Source organism: Urocitellus parryii, chromosome 9 (genome assembly GCF_045843805.1).
Source record: "Urocitellus parryii isolate mUroPar1 chromosome 9, mUroPar1.hap1, whole genome shotgun sequence".
Taxonomy (NCBI): Eukaryota; Metazoa; Chordata; class Mammalia; order Rodentia; family Sciuridae; genus Urocitellus; species Urocitellus parryii.
The window spans coordinates 142080385-142100334 of record NC_135539.1 but is presented as its reverse complement, the minus strand read 5'-3'; the positions used below and the strand labels follow the sequence as shown (position 1 = coordinate 142100334).

The following is a 19950-nucleotide window of genomic DNA, read 5'->3' as shown; positions in this document are numbered from 1 at the left end:
AGGACTGGGGACTGGATCCAGGGCCTCATACATGCTAGGCAAATGCTCTACCACTGAGTCACACCCCCTGCCCAACAATTGAAAAATGTATTAAACATTCAATTGAATATGTCAAATAACAAGAGGGATAAGAATGGTGTCTCAGCTAAAGAATATAAGCTTAAGACAGTGTTTAAGCCCACGGGATCTGGATGAAATCCCAGAGGTGGTGGGTATAGTTAGAACCGAGGATGTCCCCCAAATAGGGTATGGCTAGAGAACAGAGCAACCAGCATCTAATTGTAGAAAAGAGAAGAGCCAACAAAGATCACTGAAAAGGAATGAGGGCTTAGAATAAAAGCCAGGAAAATGATGTGTTTTGAGAGCTGAAAGAAAGGAGTTGTAAAAAGCAGGGCTTGGATAACTGTCAAAAACTAGTGAGCACTAAAGATGAGAATGGCCCATTAGATGTGGCAATACGAAAACTACTGGTGATTATTACAAGCCCTCTGTGGGCTGTGTGTGGACTAGGTTGTGCATAGTAGCCTTCTGAGGGGATAAGTCTGGCACTGGGAACTCCCTGGGGGCACTCCCCATAGGGATTGACCTTCTGATGTTGGTGAACCTTCGCCCTCCTCAAGCTCTACATAAGATCCCACACAGACCCTGAAATGGGTGTGACCTGCCAAGATGTCAATCAACCTGTTGACTGCAAGACATCACAAAGCAAGACTCCACCCTTGAAACCTTACCCCTGCCTTTGATGTACTCCCTTAAATAAGCCACCAGAGTCATTTTGTCTTTGTCTAGTTCAAGAACCCATGTGGCCTAGATCTATCAGGGGCTTTGCTTTTGTAAATATATTTCTGAGTGTTTGTGTTTTATTATTTGTTAATTATTTGAGATCTTAAAATTTAGGATGGCTTAATTATTTGAGATATTAAGGTTTAGGGTGGCTATTTAGGGTGGCTTGGATTCCTTGGCAGAAGAACCCCCCAATGAGATGCTGGCCTTCCCCCAGAAAGGTGGTTTTGACAATACTGGAGAAGCTGGATGAAGAGTGAATGGAAGTCTTTTGAGGAAGTGAGAAATGGGCAGTTGTTGGAATGTGATGTGGAGCCAAAGAGAGTTTAAATTAGGAGATTCCAAATTATGTGTATATGCTGACGAGAATGGTACGGTAGAGGGAAAAAGACTTAAAACATGAAAGAAGTCCTTGATAAAGCAAGAGGGATGGGGTCCAGGGTAAAAATATTTTGACTATTAGACTTTGAAAAAAAGGACACTTCTTTCACTGTAACAGAAGGGAAGAACAAAAGGTGAGTAAAAAATAAGTTTATGGACTGGGCAAACTGCTTAACTATAAAGCTCTGTTTTCTTAAAAATCCCTGCCTGGTACTCAATATATTTTAACAAATATCATCATCATTATTAATAAACATATCTCAGATCATAGACAGATTTGAAACCATTTAGGAACTGACATTTCAATTAATACAATTAGAATAAAGATTAAGTCTATATGGCACTGAAGCCTGCTTTGTTTCTATTCCTTTCCAATAATTTCACTTGAAACTTGCTGGTTCATGTTCCAAAAATATAAAGTCTTTTGAGCTGCTTCACTTGTTTTAAGATTTGTTTTCTTCTTCTTTCTTCTTCTTCTTCTTCTTCTTTTTTTTTTTTGTGTATGGGGGACTGTACCCAGGAGTGCTTAACCACTGAGCCACATCGCCAGCCCTTTTTATTTTTTATTTTGAGGCAGGGTCTCGCTAAGTTGCTTAGGGACTCTCTAAGTTAATTGAGGCTGACCTTGAACTCACAATCCTCCTGCCTCAGCCTTCTGAGCCACTGGGATTATAGGCATGTGCCACTGCTCCTGGCTTATGTGTTTTTTTTTTTTTGTTTTTTTTTTTTTTGGTGCTGGGGATTGAACCCAGGGCCTTGTGCATGCAAGGCAAGCACTCTACCAACTATTTTTTTTTAAAGAAAAAAACAAAGACATTTTTAAGAGCACAAAAACAAAAAACCAAAAAAACCAAATAGTTTACTTTGTGCAGAGAATTTCTGTGGACTCTCAAGACCTGAATTTGGATGGATACAGTGGCAGAAAAATAAAAACAAACTGCAGAATAGCCTGTCAGACACATTCTAAAATTCTGTTTTAGCTTTCATCTTTATTTTATTTTTTATATGTAAACTGTGATGTTACAATTTAAGTAGACACAGATAGGCTATTTAAAAATAATAATTCCAAGAGTCCAATTTGCAGTAAAGTCCAATACCTTTACATCATACCTAGTATCTTCTAAAAGGCTTGGTGTGATGAGTGTTGTACCCCTCTTAAGTTTTCAAACCACTTCTCTTTCTTATTGGGTAGCCAATACTTGGCAATTTCCCAAAAGTGGACTTTCTATTTTATCAAGAAAAAAATAAATTTTATATATGTTCATAGAATCAAATGATTAATGCTTGGGAATTTTAATTATAACACAGAAGAAAAAAAAGATTTTATTGTCCTCAATTTAGAAATATGCTCCAGAATTCTCAGAACACTTCAAAGTCATCATTTTCCTGACAGTTAACTAAATCAATGAATAGGTATTACACATGGCTGATTTATCCTTTTATAAAAGGAAAGGCAGCTGGGCACAGTGGTGCATGCCCGTAATCCCAGCAGCTTGGAAGGGAGGCTGAGACAGGAGGATCTAGAGTTCACCTCAGCAAAGGTGAAGCGCTAATAAGCAACTCAGTGAGATTCTTATCTCTAAATAAAATACAAAATAGGGCAGGGGATGTGGTGCTCAGTGGTTGAGTGCCTTTGAGTTCAATTCCCAGTACCAGGAAAAAAAAAAAAAAAGAAAGGAAAGGATTTCTTCTGTGTAATCAGATGGCTGTCACAATAACTGACTTCAATAGTGAGAAAACAGAAAGTGATTTTTAAAATCATTTAATAATACTTTTGTTTATATACATAAATATAATATATAAACACAAAATATATTTGTCTTTTCTATCATTCAAAATGGCCTTCTGAGGGTGAATTTCCTGACAGAGAGAAAAAGCTGCCAAATTCTAACTGTTAACCACAAAGCAAGGCAGTAGAAAAGAAAGATACAAGGTCTAAGTGAAAAATAAATTTTATGTCTATTCATAGAACCACATAATTAATGTTGAGAGGTATAATTATAACAAAAAAGAAGAAAATGAGATTTTTTGTACTTCTCTATAAAGATGCACAAATTAATATATAAAATTCAGCTTAAATGTGATTTTGAAATTCTACTGATTTATTAAATATTGATGATGTTTCTTTTGAAAATAGGGACCCATTTGATTAGATGGTTCAATAGATGTTCAATGCTATTTTTAAAAAAAATATTTGTTTATTTTAGTTTTAAGTGGATACAATATCTTTATTTTTTATTTTTATGTGGTGCTGAGGATGGAACCCAGTGCCTCACATGTGTTAGGTGAGCACTCTACCACTTGAGCCACAACCCCAGCCCCTTCAATACTATTTTTATTCTAAGAATAGATCTTATAATATGGAGGTCAGGCTTTTTGAAATTTTCTTAAATACTATGGTACCTTTTTTATAACAAGAAGTTAAAAAGAATGTTCTGACCCTTATTAAAAAAAAACCTCATTAACTATCAATTTACATTGAAACTAAACATTCAACACAACCAAAGAAATAACTATTTATCTGAGGAGACAGAAGGGCTTGATCTTTTAAAAGCTTTAAAGTAGACCAATGTGACTTTTCATGGTAGCATGCAGGCATGTCATCCCCTGCCCTCCCTGCTGCACTCCATGGACACCTTCTCTTAGTAACAAATGCTCTACATCTTCCTTCCAGGTTTGTCCTTGCAATCACTTGACTTGCTTGATAAAGTAAGTCACTTAAAAAGGAAGAAAACCCAATAAAATGAATTACAAAGACAACAAGATCACACTGATTGCACTCTTGTCATACATCTAGTTGAAATTCTGCAAATATGCAGTTGGCTATGGTTTGGCATTAACAGCATGCACCAGTAAGGAGGAGGAAATTTTATTCTCATTAACTGCTGCAGATTTACTGCCGTGAAAAAGGGCTATGTAACCTGAGATGTGACAGTACAGAAAGATCAAAGCCATGGACTGGAAACTAAATAAACCCTCTGGCTACTTCCTGCAAGGAAAATTCACTTTGGCAATGTAAAACAGAGCCCAGTTAAAAACTACTCTCAGTTTTATGAGCTGTCATAGCAGCTCAAGTGGTTTGGACCAGCCGAGTTCAGAACATTATATTTCCTTGTTTTTGTCTTAGATACTTCTATAAGAGATTTTATAGACTACCCACCCACCCACCCCCCCTTTAAAAACACAACAACAACAAAAAAATTTTTAGCTGGAACTGACCCTATAGCCACTACACAGCTGAAGCAGGCAGGCCTTCCTCTGCACATTCCTTTCTCATTTACCAGGACTTAATCCTTCCCTCTTAGATGTAGTTAGCGTATAAATTTAATAATTCATCCACAGTCTGCACAATTCCTACTCAAAATAAGTGCAAATCAGTTTATACAGCCCATATGGCTCATATCTGGAATGATTATAGGTGATGTGAAGAATATGGGAATTAATTAATATTACATATAAAAACTGAAAGGTCCTAAGTTTCAACTATTTAAAAAATTAAGAAAAATTCCAGTTTAATGTTTTTAATAAGAAAAATTTAACAAAAATACTTAAATCACATTAAAACACAGATGGGATCAAATAGACATACCTTAAATTAGAAAACATCCCCGATTAAGAAGCAAGGGTAGTATGAATGAAACCATGCTTAAAGGAACTAGAAGACGAGCTGCTCTAGTTCTCTTGTGTTTTTTGAGGGGAGCAGTGCTTATGAATTAACTGCATGCACCGTGGTTCCTCTCATTAAAGTTTGAATAAGCCAGCCACTATAAAGGTGATTGGCATTCTGTTTCCTTCAACAATTTCATATTTTAAATGAGAGCACTTTCTAGGCCAACTATATCACGAGCAGTCATCTTTGCTTAAAAGTTTTGACTTTCTCTCCATTAAATTTACAACTACTTATATCTGTATAGCCAACAAAAATGTATTTAATACATGTGAACAATCTATAAACTTTAACACCAGATAGTCATTCTTAAATGGTGGTGGTATAATTAACTTCCCAGTAAGGACTGGATTAACTCCCATATCAATTCTCTCAGACAAAGCTACACCATAATCATTGTGTTAACATTTTTACAGGATACAGTCAGTTACATTATTTCATTTGTGCTAAATTTCTTCTCCTAAATGAAAGTCCTAATAAAGTGACAATAAATTTTTGGGGGGGGCGGGAATATCTTTGGCTTTACAAATAGCTAGTGTGCATTCCTAAGAAAACTTTGCTCAGATTACCAGATAGGAAATTAACAATAAGTTGATGAGGGCAGTTCTATCACCAATTTTTTTGTTTCTAAATTTCTAAAGGCAAATAAATAACTGAAAATATTTTTTCTAGCTCAGGACTATAATTCCTCTAGGGTAAAACATCTTCCCAAGTTACAGGATTCTATGCCTTGGTTGTTGGCTCCTATTTCTATATTTCAGTAAAGTTTACAGTTTGCTAATACTGATGTGTGATAATCTAATAAAATCTGGCCTTAAATGTTATAGGCCCAATTTACTAATAAAACCTAATTCAATTCTCCCTGGGAAATACAAATCATTAGTGTCCAAGTTGTGGAACTAAATTTCCTTGCCTTCTCAATGCTAGAATTAAGTCATCTTTATAAAAATTCTAAACAAATAAGACAGACAATATCAATGTATAATAAGTCCATGAGGATTTATTTGTAAGCATAAAAATAGCATCATGTAAGCAAAAATGTACACTGGTTAATTAGCCAAATAAATTATTTGCATGGGTCTATACTTTACAACTAAGATAATTCCATTCATTTCACTATTTTTTATACAACTGAATTTAACTGTAGAGAATTTAGTGAACTACTTAAGAGAATTTAAAGGTAGTGAGCTAATTGCTCAATGTGTTAACGAACTCTTAGCAGTTTGTTGCCACGAAAATCTGAAGTACCAATTTGCAGTAAACTGTGCCAAATGCATTAAAACAGAATAGGTACACAAATTTGTGGTGTTGCTGGACAGACACTACATCTCTTACTATGAACTTTAATAACATTTAATCTAAACTTGGTACTGCTCCTTTCATTGATAGGCTCATGTATCTGCTTGACATCTGGAGGGATAATAGTGTAACAGAGTGCTGGCTCCTACCAGTCTTCCTTCTTTATTAGCTACCTCATTCTAGGATAGACCCTTGAAAACCTCTGAGTCTTAATTTCCACATTGTTAAAATAGCAACCCTGCAGTATTCACCTCACACATTTGTTGATGATCAAATGCAATATATGAAGACATGAAAGTCTTAGTATACTCAGATTTTTTAAAAAGACAAACATTTTATTCTTTGAAATTTTTAGAATGCTCCTAACACATTCCATTTTCTTAAATAAAAAAGTTACTGGTAGAGGGCTGGGGCTGTAGCTCAGTGTCAGAGCACTTGCCTTGCATATGTGAGACACTGGGTTCAATCCTCAGCACCACATAAAAATAAACAAATAAAATGAAGGCATGCTGTCCATCTACAACCACAAATTTTTTTTTAAAGTTACTGGTAGAATTGTTAAGGGAGTATTCAGAAAGAAAAATGAGATTTCATGTAAGGATTGTGTTAGAGCAAGACTCTCCTGCTATAAAAACTTTCACTTGCCTTGGTTTGATTTTCTCATCAGAAATGTGTTGTTACACAGCTACTGCTACTCACGTTTTCCATTTTTTTTTTTTACCATCCCACAGGTTTAGAAGCTTAAAATAATCACTTCATTACCTTACGTATAATTTCCTATGTCATATGGAATTATTTCTTAGAATCGTTTTATCTATTTTAAGAAATTTTTTCACATACTTCTACTTCACTAATACTGATGAAGGTGGGAAGAACTTAAAATTATTTCTATAAGTTATATCTAGGAACAGACAGGATATATTACTGGGCTTGAAACAAATGTTAACATATATTAAAAATAATGTCATTTGGGTAACAATATCATTTATTATACAAATTTGCATAGATCTAGATATTTTTAGATTGAATCATTTACTCTTTCTGAAACAGTGCAGTTTTTTAACAAGACAGTACCTGTCTTGTTACCCAGTCCTGCAGTTGCTATAAAGAAGTTCTACTATATGTGTTTTAATCATGGTTTGGCCAAATTCTATTGGGAAACAACTCTTGCAGACTCTTCCCAATCTAGATTCATCTAAGAACAAATATTAGGGGCTCATCAAATGTGCCTGTTAAGAGCAAATAGTAAATAAAATGTGTAACAGATTCCTGCATATAAGGCATTCAATAAGTTTTAGTTTTTAGAATATTACATAGTATTTAATAACAGGCTTTCTTAAAATCAAAATATGCTTACCTACTAAGAATAAATCAAGAGCTCTATTATCATGTTTTAACATAAGCAAATGAAAATACCAAACCCTACCATCACTTTGTTTTTTTTTTAAAAGAGAGAGTGAGAGAGGAGAGAGAAGAGAGAGAGAATTTTTTTAATATTTATTTTTTTTTTAGTTCTCGGTGGACACAACATCTTTGTTGGTATGTGGTGCTGAGGATCGAACCCGGGCCGCACGCATGCCAGGCGAGCGCGCTACCGCTTGAGCCACATCCCCAGCCCCATCACTTTGAATTACCATAATTACAGATGTGGCAGAGCTATATCCAATTTTATGCTATCAAAACATCATATATGAATAACAATTTTATAAAAAAGGTTTTTCAATAAGAAAGAAGAAATTAAAAGATCTCTGGTCAGTTCTTTAAAAAGGGGAAGAATTTTATGTAAGGTGAATATCTGTTATTGCTAAACATATCTATTTTTAATAATTTTTTTTAGTTGTAGATGAACACAATACCTTTATTTTATTTTTATGTGGTGCTGAGGATCGAACCCAGTGCCTTCCACATGCGAGGCGAGCACTCCACCACTGTGCTACGCCCCCCCCAGCCCCTAAATCTATCTATTTTGATTTATTCTGACCTTCATAGATAGAATTTAATTAGAATACTAGTGTGATATAATCTGGAAAAAATCTGTGGCACAAAAGTAGATGTTGAAAAAAATGTGTCTTCTATAGGTAAGCATACTTCATAACACTTGGTGGTATTTATCTTCTTTAACACATAACAACTTTTATATCTTCTCTGTTTATATTTGGTTCTTTGAAAAGGATAAAGTATTGGAAATGAAGTGTCTGACTTAAAGGAAATGGACAACTCAAGGTGCTTGTTTTACAGTACCAAATGCCTTCAACTTAGGTTTCATCAACTTAAGTTCTATAAGAACTGTATGAGAGTACTTCTTTGCTCTAATGTAAAACCTTGACAATTGGCAGGTAAAAATGATACCTGGCTATTTTGTAATACCACGTCTGGAAAAATGATAAAATTCAGGAGTTTAAATAAGAAAAAAGCTATGATCATCTCTGATAAAAATTTAGTAATATACTGAAATAAAGCAGTGTTTTAGTTAATGATTATCTTTAAGAGAGTTAAGTATTTGCCACTTACTTTAGTTCTTATAATACTGAACAAATGATCAGGCTCAATGTCTATCAAAGCAAATGTTTCTGGGAGGCTCTTTTCACTTTTTAAAAACTTTCCATATAATATCCACACTACTGCTACAGTGATGAAGCTGATCAACACTTAAATTATTAGAACAAATTAGAGTGTGCATTATCCATTAAAAATTGACAGAAGACTTATCAAAGAAAGAATTTCATGGGTATATTTATTTTTATTTCAATAATAAAAGGGCTTCTTTGGTTGGCCAAATCAGGGTTGTAAAATGGACAATAATTTGACTGCTTTTTTGAATAATTACTTTAAAGTAAACTCATATATATATATATAAAACTATCAATTAACATAGTTCTATAAACTCTACAATAATACCTTTTAGTAAGCTAATATGAAATTTTGAGATTATTTTTCTCAAGTGAAAAAAATGGCAAGAACTCTGTACTGGGTATAATTAAGGTGGCCCTAAAAAGGTCTAATATTTACATGTAGAATCCTAGTCACAGGAAAAAATCATACATTAAAGAATTTTGATGAAAGTATATGTTTTACATTTTCAAGAAGTAATGCATTGTGGCTGGGGTTGTGGCTCAGCAGTAGAGCGCTCACCTAGCACGTGCAAGGTGCTGGGTTTGATCCTCAGCACCACATAAAAATAAATAAAGAAAGAAAAAAAGAAAGAAAGATATTGTGTCCAACTACAAAAAAAAAAAAAAAAGAAAGAAAGGAAAAAAAAGTAATGCATTACTTCAATTCGGTATGATTTTTAAAAGTACATCTAACATTTCAACTGTGATTTAAAAGGTACATATGTGTAATATATAATAAGTTTAATGTACAAAATGTTAATGCTGAATTATTATAAGAAAGAAAAAAAGGGGCTCTAACACATAGAGAAAATGGAGTTGTAAGAATCAGATGGCTCAGAAAATGCACACATCCAGTTCACTTTGACCTCAGTGAAATGGTCAGTAAATGACATCACTCTGCCAACCACAAAGAACGCCTGGCTCTCTGAAAAATATTTTTCAAAGCCCTAAGGAAACCTAAGCAGTCTCTTATTTTTTTTTCCAGTTTATGAAAATTGGATTCCTATAAAAGGGAAACTGGCCATTTTTACTGCAACAAAAACTGATTTGTAAAAGCTGGAAGCAGTTTAAAAATACTCTTTTAACATGAGGTTCTTGTTAGTCTTGAAAAGTAAGAGTTATAATAAAAAATCGGTCCAAAAATATGGTATGGATACATGGTATATAACAGGAAAAAAAGCTAGTCTTGGTCCTATTATTTTTAATTAGCTTCAATAGCATGTTCCACTTTACTTTCTAACACCAGTTCAGATTTGGGGAAGGGAAGATTTACATTTGACACCCTGGGATTGGCAACTCCATAGCTAAGGCCCTGGAGCCCTAATGCATTTTGCATTAACTTTAAATGTCGGGAAATCCTGGCGCCAAGAGGTTCAAACCAATAGTGATACACGTCTAAAACCCAGGATTCTCTGTCAACTGCCAGTATCTATTTTATCAAACATGTAGTCTCTCTAGAAGAATGAGATAGATGAGTTTAACAGTTTTCACTGTTTCCAATTAAACTGCCTTGATGTATTACAAAAATGCAGGATTGCAGACTAAGAAGGACCCTTGAGTTGGATTTTAAGAAAAACACCAATTTGAACTGTTTGAATCTTCTCATCTGGCTTGGTTTCTCAAATTTTAAGACATTTGTCTTATTATTATACTTTGTCAATTTAGGAAAAAATTCATCCAACAATTAGAAAACAAAAAACCCTCATGACATACCAATTAGTAATTTATTCTTTACTTTGCAGGAACTTGAGATCATGTACTTGAGATCATGTGATTCTGCTCAAATTTTAAATGTTCAAAAACCAGCAAAGACTGGCAACCACAAGAGCTGTCTGAGGAGCATGCCCCTTGGCACTGTCACATTCTGTTTCATGTTTCATCCCACATACCACTGTCAGTCATATCATTAAAAACATTGGTAATGATAAAAATTCACATTTTGTAATTCATCTTTTATTATTCTTTTTCCAGATAACTTGGCTATGCTTATTTATCAAAGCCATATGATAAAGAAGCAGGGAAAGAATTTATAAGTCATATGGACCATTTTTCTGATTTAAGAGAAAAAAAAAGGTCTCAATAAATAGCATTTCCTCTTTTTACATGTATTTAGAGAACTAGTGTTTTCAATATTTAAGATCCCAATTAAGACATAATTCTTTTATATAGCTTGAATTCTTCATCATGTCTGTTTATTCTCACCTTCACAGGGGTGATGAGGAATAGGAATTCAACAATTTCTGCTTAACATTTCTTGAAATACAGTCCTATTTAAAAATCATTTAAAATAAAGAACTTCAACAAAGTTTTAAGTCAGTGTTATTTAATCTAATGATTTTTAAATGTACCTACTGGATATCAGAAGCTGAAAGGTAGTCACTAAAATTTCATATCTGGACATTAAGTAGAAAAATTATCATAAGATATGTGAATAATTATATAGCAATTTAAAATACTTGAACCATTACAGAATTAAAAAATAAAAAAAGCCAGACCTAAGATCCATGGTCTTTTGGTATCAAAGATCACAGGAGTCCTACCAAAAGAAGCATAACTAATCAAAAATTATTGAGTAAATGAAAAAAAAAAGCATATGATTCCAGAGTGGGTCAGTAAAACAGAAAGTGGAAAAGAACAATTATAAATATTTGGCTATACTTTATAGTCTGTATAGAGTCTACTGTAACAATTTGGGGTCCCTACAAAAAAACTGATGAAACACATTGTAAATTATTTCATCTGGAAATAAAAGTGATATAGTTATGTGATGTAAGGCCTGAAGGATTATAAAAGACAAGAGATGAAAGACTTAACTTTCTCAGAGGAAGTTTGTTTTTTAAAGGGCAAGCAATTCTCAAATCAAAATGATTATAATAAATAGGTTTATCACTCTTTTGACTTGAAGAAGTCTAGTTAGTTCTACTAACTAATCTTTTAGGTCAACATTACTATGATGTGTCTTTTATGAAGTAAAAGAAGCTACTTAAATATTTTGAGCAATGAAAAAGAACTCAAGTTTCTAAAAGGATTTTTCCAAAGTCATTTAAAAGACTTATGAACTAAGCAATAAAATCCTGAAATCTTTGGATCTAATATATAATTTAGCTACTAAATTATTTTTTAAATATTTTTAAAATAAAATAACCACTTTGAAAATGAGAAATGAGAGATTTTGCTGAATTTGGCTCATGAAATTGTCATTTTGTATATTCAATTTTAGTGAAAAATGTTTAGTTTCTTTAAAGTCATAATATGTAAAAAATGAAAGCAAGTCTTCTTCAAGTAAGTAATGCGTAATGCATAATCAGTAGCAGTTTGCTTTCTTTAGGTTGGCAGTATCTGAAGAAGGTACAAAAATAATGTTTTGCTCATAGTAAGACATAAATGAAAAGAATAATTTCATAATTACAATGGTAGAATCTTATAAATGCCATAAGCAAAATTATTTAATATAAATATTGGATCATATACCCAAATAATTTCTTCCTTTTTAAATTAAATTTCAGAAGACATTTATCCAGTAAATTGTCATATGACATAGTACTTATAATGATTAAACAGAGACTCTATTTGAATAATTAAGTAATCAAAAGTCATATGCTTTCTGGTATTTAACCATGGTTAGTTTTTATTTCCTGAGGCAAGAAATGTCTTACTATGATAATCCAGTTTATTGATAAAACTGTTTCTAAAATGCTATTATTTATTTAAAGACCATTATAGAACAATGAACTAGGCATTTCATGTAATACTCCTATGTTTTTCTACCATGCTTTTAAACTCTGGGTCATAATCATCAATAAGTTGTGAAATCAACTTAGTGCATGGCAATCTCCATTTAACAAATGAAAGGAATAAAACAACATGTCAGGGCTGGGCATGTGGCTCAAGCAGTAGTGCGCTCGCCTGGCATGCATGCGGCCCGGGTTCGATCCTCAGCACCACATACAAAACAAAGATGTTGTGTCCGCCAATAACTAAAAAATAAATATTAAAATTCTCATTCTCTCTCTCTCTCTCACTCTCTAAAACAAACAAACAAAAAAACCAACATGCCATTGTACACTGTAGGTATTAAGAGTGAATATTATTTTAAGAGATTTTGGTTAATTTATCATTGTGGAATTATAAGAATAATATCATTTTAAGAAATTTTTGTTTTACACACATGTATAGAGGTAGATACATATAAATAAATAAATATGTATCTATGTTTGAGGCTGCAATATGAAAGGTACTTCTTTTTTGTTTATTTTTTTTAATATTTATTTTTTATTTTATTTTTTTAGAGAGAGAGAGAGAGAGAGAGAGAGAGAGAGAGAATTTTTAGTATTTATTTTTTAGTTTTCAGCGGACACAACATCTTTGTTTGTATGTGGTGCTGAGGATCGAACCTGGGCCGCACACATGCCAGGCGAGCACGCTACCGCTTGAGCCACATCCCCAACCCCGTAATATTTATTTTTTAGTTGTAGATGTACACAATACCTTTATTTTACTTATTTATTTTTATGTGGTACTGAGGATTGAACCATTGCCTCACCCGTGCTAGGCAAGCTCTCTACCACTGAGCCACAACCCCAGACCTCCTGTTTATTTATTTATTTATTTATTTTTGCAGTGCTGGGAATTGAACTCAGGGCCTTAAGCATGCTAGGCAAGCTCTACCATTGAGCTACACCTTCATTTCTCAATACTGAAAGTTTATTTCTTTTAGTGTGGTCTGTGGTCAAGAAGGCTTAAAAGTCATGGGCATGTTTTGTTTCCTCCAAATTAGGATCATGTTATGCTGTGAAGAACAAAAGCTTTGGTGACTTATAGACCTCAAGATCAAATTTTTGCTCTATAATACTACCTGTGAGAGTTGGTTACTTAAATATAAAATTCACAGCTTTGACTCTTTATTTGTAAAACAGATATAATTCTGCTTTAAAATGTTGGTGTGAGGTTAAAATAAAAAAATGAATGTTAGTAAAACAGATTCTCCATAACAGATCATCATTAGTGGTTGCAGCAATTATTATAACTGAATTAAAATAGCTTCTTACAAGTAGTCATAATATATTGGTCACACTGTAATTTGTTCATTTAAAAAATACATAATATAATTCTCATATAGAAAACATACAATTTTAGAAGCAGAAATTAAATCCATAATTTTTAAAAAATATAGTTTTAAAGAAAAATAAGATCATACCTATTCACTAAAGTAGCTTAATATGAAATTTCAACAGTCAGTCTGAATTAAAATACTGTACCTCTAGGCATAGTTTAAAGGGGAAAATATTGTTTACATTTTTAAAGCCAGATTTTAAAAAAAACCTATGCAACATTAGTAATGAAGCTGGATATCAGCTAAGGGAAACTTTGTAATAACTGTAAAACACTGGCTTGTCAAGTATTTTTTCCTTAAATATTTTACCTAATTCCACCTATGACAGAAAAGTCTTCAATTTAGTCAAAGCATCCACTTTTTAATACGTATGAATTGTTGTTAAAATATACATCTTGTCTTCTTATTTTATGGGCTTTGAGAAGTGCTCAGGAAAGAGTGTGTATTCATTAACTTGGCAAAAGTACTGTCTGTTTCTATATTTTCCAAAATGATGAAGTATATATATTTTTTCAAATCTGTAATCTCCATTTTTCTACACAAAAAATGTGAATTCGAAAATTACTTTAAAATCAAACAAACATGTTCTTGAAAAGTTTGAAGATTTTCCCCCCGCTCTTAATGAAAAAGAAAATGAGGAGTGAAAAGAATTCTGTTTTTTCAAAGGAAACACCCATACATCAGATTTTTCTTGGAAGACTGTTTACCTGCCAGGAAATGAATGCTGCCCAACTACGTCTCCATTTTGAAGATGATAATCGTTGAAGAAATCTGGACTTATGGCTCCTTCGGAGGCAATTAATCCATCTAGATAGAAGAAAAATGGTATTTGTGAAATGTATTTGTAAGGAATAAAAAGGAAACCACCCTATCAAGCAACACATTAAGAAAATAACCTGCATATTTAATCTGAAATAAAAATATTAGCAGGTTAGCATGTCATGCTGTTCTCTCTCTGAGTATTCATAGAAGACCACACATATCAAGTTTGTTCAATAGTTCTGCACAATAACTCAATTTATTGAGCATCAACTACTTGCAAGGTAATACTAGCATAGGGATGGATAAGATAGTCTCTGCCTTCAAGGGTTTACAGTCCTGTGGAGAAGACAGACAGGAAGAGGTAAGGAGGTGAGGCAAGGGGTGGAGGCACAGTAAGAACAGTCCACACTAAGCAAACAGCATCAACAGGCAAAAGCACTGAACAGCACGGTGTTTTGTAACAGAGCAATACTTGAGTACATTTTACATTTTATATCAAGACAGCTTCAATTGTGAAGCATGATTAGGGAATTAGATATATCAAATAAGTGAATCTCTAAACAATCTCTAAACAAGTTTGACAATTTAAATGACAATTTAAATGAGTTAAAACACACACAAAAATTTATTAGAAATCTTCATAAATACAGTTTATACTCCATGTGTTCTTAGAAGGTATTCTATATAAAATGTAAATACTTCTTAGTGACTTGATTGTTATTATAAATATCATTTATTACACAATAATGTCCTAAGGTTACCAAATATGTTTGACTTGCACTGCTAAAAATGGCTTTCTATTACTCATTTTTTGACCTCTTTGTTTAAAAGTGCTTCCTTTCTTAAATCTAGGACTTTGTAATTCTTTTTTTTTTTTTGCTGATTTTGAAGTTGTATTACTTTCTCATCTGCTCCAATCTAAGAATCTAGATAAGCTATTTTCACATAAATAAAAATAAATTAAGACTAAAAAGCATTTGAGGAAAAAAGACCCGTGTGATGGTTTTGGGACTGTCCTATGTGTTGAACAAATACTTTAGGGTCTGGATGGCTGTGAGAACTTTTAAAACTTCCTTTTCTTAAAGTATGATGGGTTGTAGAGTCTAGATATAAATGTTGGTTAGGTTATATCCACCACACTATTGATAAATCTGGCACACAGTAGGCAAATTACTCAGTTACCAGCTGATTATTTTATACCTAACACATGCATAATAATACTGGGATAGATCCTGTGGGAAATATAAAAAATTATAATACATAACCTCTGTTTAAAAATATAATAATATAATTTATTAATAAATAAGATACAACAAAAGTAGACATATGAAATGAGTATTAGAGGCAATAAAAGCTCTGAAGGGATTATTGTGTTTTATGGGGTTTTAGAAAACTCTACCTGGGGAGAGGTGGGGCAGACTTGTAAATGATTGGAGTCTTGAAACACAGGTAGTATTTAAATGAAAAATCTGAGGGAAAAGGGTATTAAAGATCAAGTATATGGCAAACAAAGTAACAGTGGGCGAATGAATAAGTGAGGTTATTTGTGTTTCCATTAGACTCCCTTATTACTCATTTGGTACACATATCCATTTGTGACACATCGTATATTGATGACTATGATTATTATTTAATTATTATTGTTGAATTGTTAATGGATACCTTTTGTATTAATCTTATTACTTTACTAAATACAAAATACTTGAGCTTCCATTAAAAGTGTCAGTAATGTTTAGTTCAGTTTTTATGTCTGAAATTTAAAGATTTTATAAGTTAAAAGACCTGATAAACCCTGAAAAACTTCAAAAAAAACAAAAGGAATTTATTGGAAATGCCAAGATACCATACACTGAGAGTGAAGCTGTTATGAATAATTTTTAAAAACCCATTTCATATGTATCTAAGGTTTTGTGAAAATGTGGCTAAAATTAACAAGTTGAAGATTAAAAAATTAAAATAACTGTTAAATTAAAACTAAATAATTGAGGATCAAGTTTTAATAAACCTGCTAATTTGAGAGGATCAAAGGTATGTAAAATACAAATGTGGAATCAAAGGTATTCCAAACATTGAAAATGAATGCAAAAAATGTTCTTTATGCCAACAGAATAGAAGCTTTTAAAACTCAGAAACATAGTATTTTGAGATATAAATACAAACAAGTGAAAAGATGGTCTGTATTTATGAAATACAAACTACTAAACTGAGTCAGATTAGGAAGAAATTAAGTTTAAAAACTGATCAAATTCTCAAAATCATATTTTGTTTTAGAGTTCCTATCATCTTAAAAGAAAACAATGAGTAACAAAAGGATAAATGGTGTACAGGGAACTTTTACAAACCAGGACATCATCAAAACATAGTTCAAACTGAAAATGCTTGAGGTTACATACGGTTCAGCCAGATATTTCATAAACACAGAATACAACTAGTCTAATAATATAATAAGCCTGATCTTATATAAATAAAAAAGTAAATTTATACTTTTGAAATTTATTTTTATTACTCCCAGGGCACTGCAGCTTAAATAAACTGTAGCTTTCATGGTGTTAATTCACCCTTGACAATGGGCACTCTTTCTTCACTAAAACAAGGTATAAAAGTACCACTAAAGTCTCATTTCACATACCCCCAACTTCTTTGGAAATATCTGATTCTTAACATTTTGCAACCAAAATTATTTCTTTTAGGGAAATACCAAAAATTCTATCTTCTTGGTTATGCTGATATACCTAGGAGTGTCCTTTTTAAGTTCCATGTTGTTTCAATGATAACAACAAAGATTTAAAGAATTTTATATAACATTTAAATGGCTAGAGAACAAAAGGGAAACAGATGCAATACACCACAGCACTCTAAGCTGTACACATACACTTGGGTTATTAAATTACATAAATCGCCTAGTTATAGAACACATCAATGAGGACACACCTTTCTGAAATCTCCTAGTGATGATCTAATAAGACAGCTATGAACAAATTAAGTATAAACTGGAACAGTGATGAAATCAAAGCACATATATCAACTCTTTGAGTTTTGAAAGCCAGTTAAAAAAATCATTGTGAATACAAGTAAAAAATTTTATTTATTTATTTATTTATTTTTAATTTATTTTTTTTTAGTTTTTGGCGGACACATCGTTTGTTTGTATGTGGTGCTGAGGATTGAACCTGGGCTGCACGCATTCCAGGCGAGTGCGCTACAGCTTGAGCCACATCCCCAGCCCAGAAGTAAAAAATTTAAAAACTCGGTATCTTCTATTTATTGTTACTAAAATAAACTTTAGACTGTGATTTTTACAACAATCTTGAGACAAAAACAAACTGTTTTAAGCTGCATATTCTAGGAATATATTTACATGCTAAGAATAAGATTCTCTGTGATGGATAATAATAATAAAAAAGGAAAAAGTCATTTAGAAATGTGTACAGCCTTATAAATTATAATATACTTCCTCTATAGTTAAAAAGTACCAAAGAAAACAGCTTTACTTTCATAACAACGGAAATTAATCAATGAATATAATTTTAGACTTTAGGAAAAAATACTGGAACTAAAGGAGATGCTAGGTTCACAATACCAAGATTTTTTTTTCGTTTTTTTTTTTTTTTTTTTTGGCACTAGGGTTGAACCCAGAGGTGCTTTACCCCTGAGCTACATCCTGAGCCCTTTTTACTTTTTATTTTGAAACAGGGGTTCATTAAGTTGTTGAGGCTGGCCTTGAACTTGTGATTCTCCTGCCTTAGACTCTTAATTGATGAAATTATAGGTGTAAGCCAACATGCCTGGCAACTAAGATTCCCTTCTAAAGAAAAAAAGACAAAGGAAACCCAGATATATTTTGGCTGATATTTAACAGTTTGCAAACACATGACTAGAAAGTAACATATATCATCTCATTTTAAAATAAAACATAAGACCCAGGGAATAATAGACCATGTAGTTTAATCTCTGTGGCTAAAAAGTTACTAGAGCTACTTTTAACAGAAGCTGCCTAAATTTTCATGGAGACTTAGGGGTTTAATAAGATAGTTCAAACTTCAAAAGTATATGTAGTACTACAAATTTATCTGATGTTTCTGAGCTATGACAGCACACAATAAATAAAAAGGAACTGATGTTATCTAGATTTCCATGAGAAACATCAAGAAATGATACATTCATTTAGCCTGTGGATTCAGGGAAAATAAACTAGGTAAAATGATTCATGAACTAAAAAAATAGACAGCTTGCTGTGAGAACTGAATTTCTACATTCAAGGTATAAAATTTCTGTCAAATGCCTACCATATCATCAGGCTAAGGTTACTAAAAAAAAAATATTCAGGATATTTAATGATACTATTTCATCCCTCAAAAGTATTTAAATTTACTTACTTTTCCATCAGTTACTGCGTTTCTAAACTTTGGTATATAAAAATATATGTAATTCAGTTTTTCCACAAACTTACAAATTACACATTTTTGTTATAAAGTAACAGAAAAATGTCAATAATTTTCATTTTAAGAGGTTAATTTAAATGAATTAATTTTAGAATGTGATATAATTAAAAAATATGTTCTAAAATTTTAATTAAAATAACAAAATTGAACAGTGGGGTGCTTGATAGTTTCATTCAACTTTGCAAACTGGTAACTGATTCACACTGTCAGGTTCCTATCAATTTTCAAAGCAAGAAAATTGATTCAAAGAATATTCTGATTCCTATAAACAAAAAAATTCTTATATATTTTACTTCATGAATACAGAATATTTAGGGAACAATAGCTACTCGCTATTACTGAACTAAGAAATTCTAGTTGGTTGAAATTAATGATATAGTCCATCTGGTTTGAAACCCAAAGCAGCATTTCAAAACTATACTGTAAAGTTCTGTTAGGAAGAAATCTATCAATTTTCCAAGTGCTTATATAATACTGCATAATAATTGCAGATTTTATGACAATTTTTTTTGCAATATTTTTTAGAAAGCTTCACATAATGTGTGACCATTATGTGAAGCTTTCTAAAAAAATTGTTCCGGTATTACTTTAAAATAATTTATTACTAAACTATCTTCAATGCAAGATTAGGATGAATGGAATACTCATTAATATGTTCATGTGGTGGTGACAATTATGTGGTGAAATATGGTTAGGCATAAATTTTCCAGAATTCATGTATCTACATCAAATATAAAGATAATATATATTGCACAACATCCATATGAAAACATATGGATGAATATGTGAATAGTACTAGTGATTAGATATGATGTTATTTTTTAGTGATTACAGGTGATGGTAATTTATACAATCAATATTCACTGATCACACACAAATAGGTCTTATTAA

At 32.2% G+C, this 19950-nt stretch overlaps 1 protein-coding gene across 3 annotated transcripts in view; it reads right to left on the bottom strand.

Moving 5' to 3' along the window:
• Kifap3 (kinesin associated protein 3) overlaps positions 1–19950 on the bottom strand; it is a 138890-nt gene that overhangs the window by 14756 nt on the left and 104184 nt on the right. For all 3 annotated transcript variants that reach the window (XM_026405250.2, XM_026405251.2, XM_026405252.2), the window contains exon 19: positions 14563–14662. In XM_026405250.2, coding sequence (XP_026261035.1) covers positions 14563–14662 — 100 coding nt within the window. The remainder of the gene's footprint in view (positions 1–14562; positions 14663–19950) is intronic.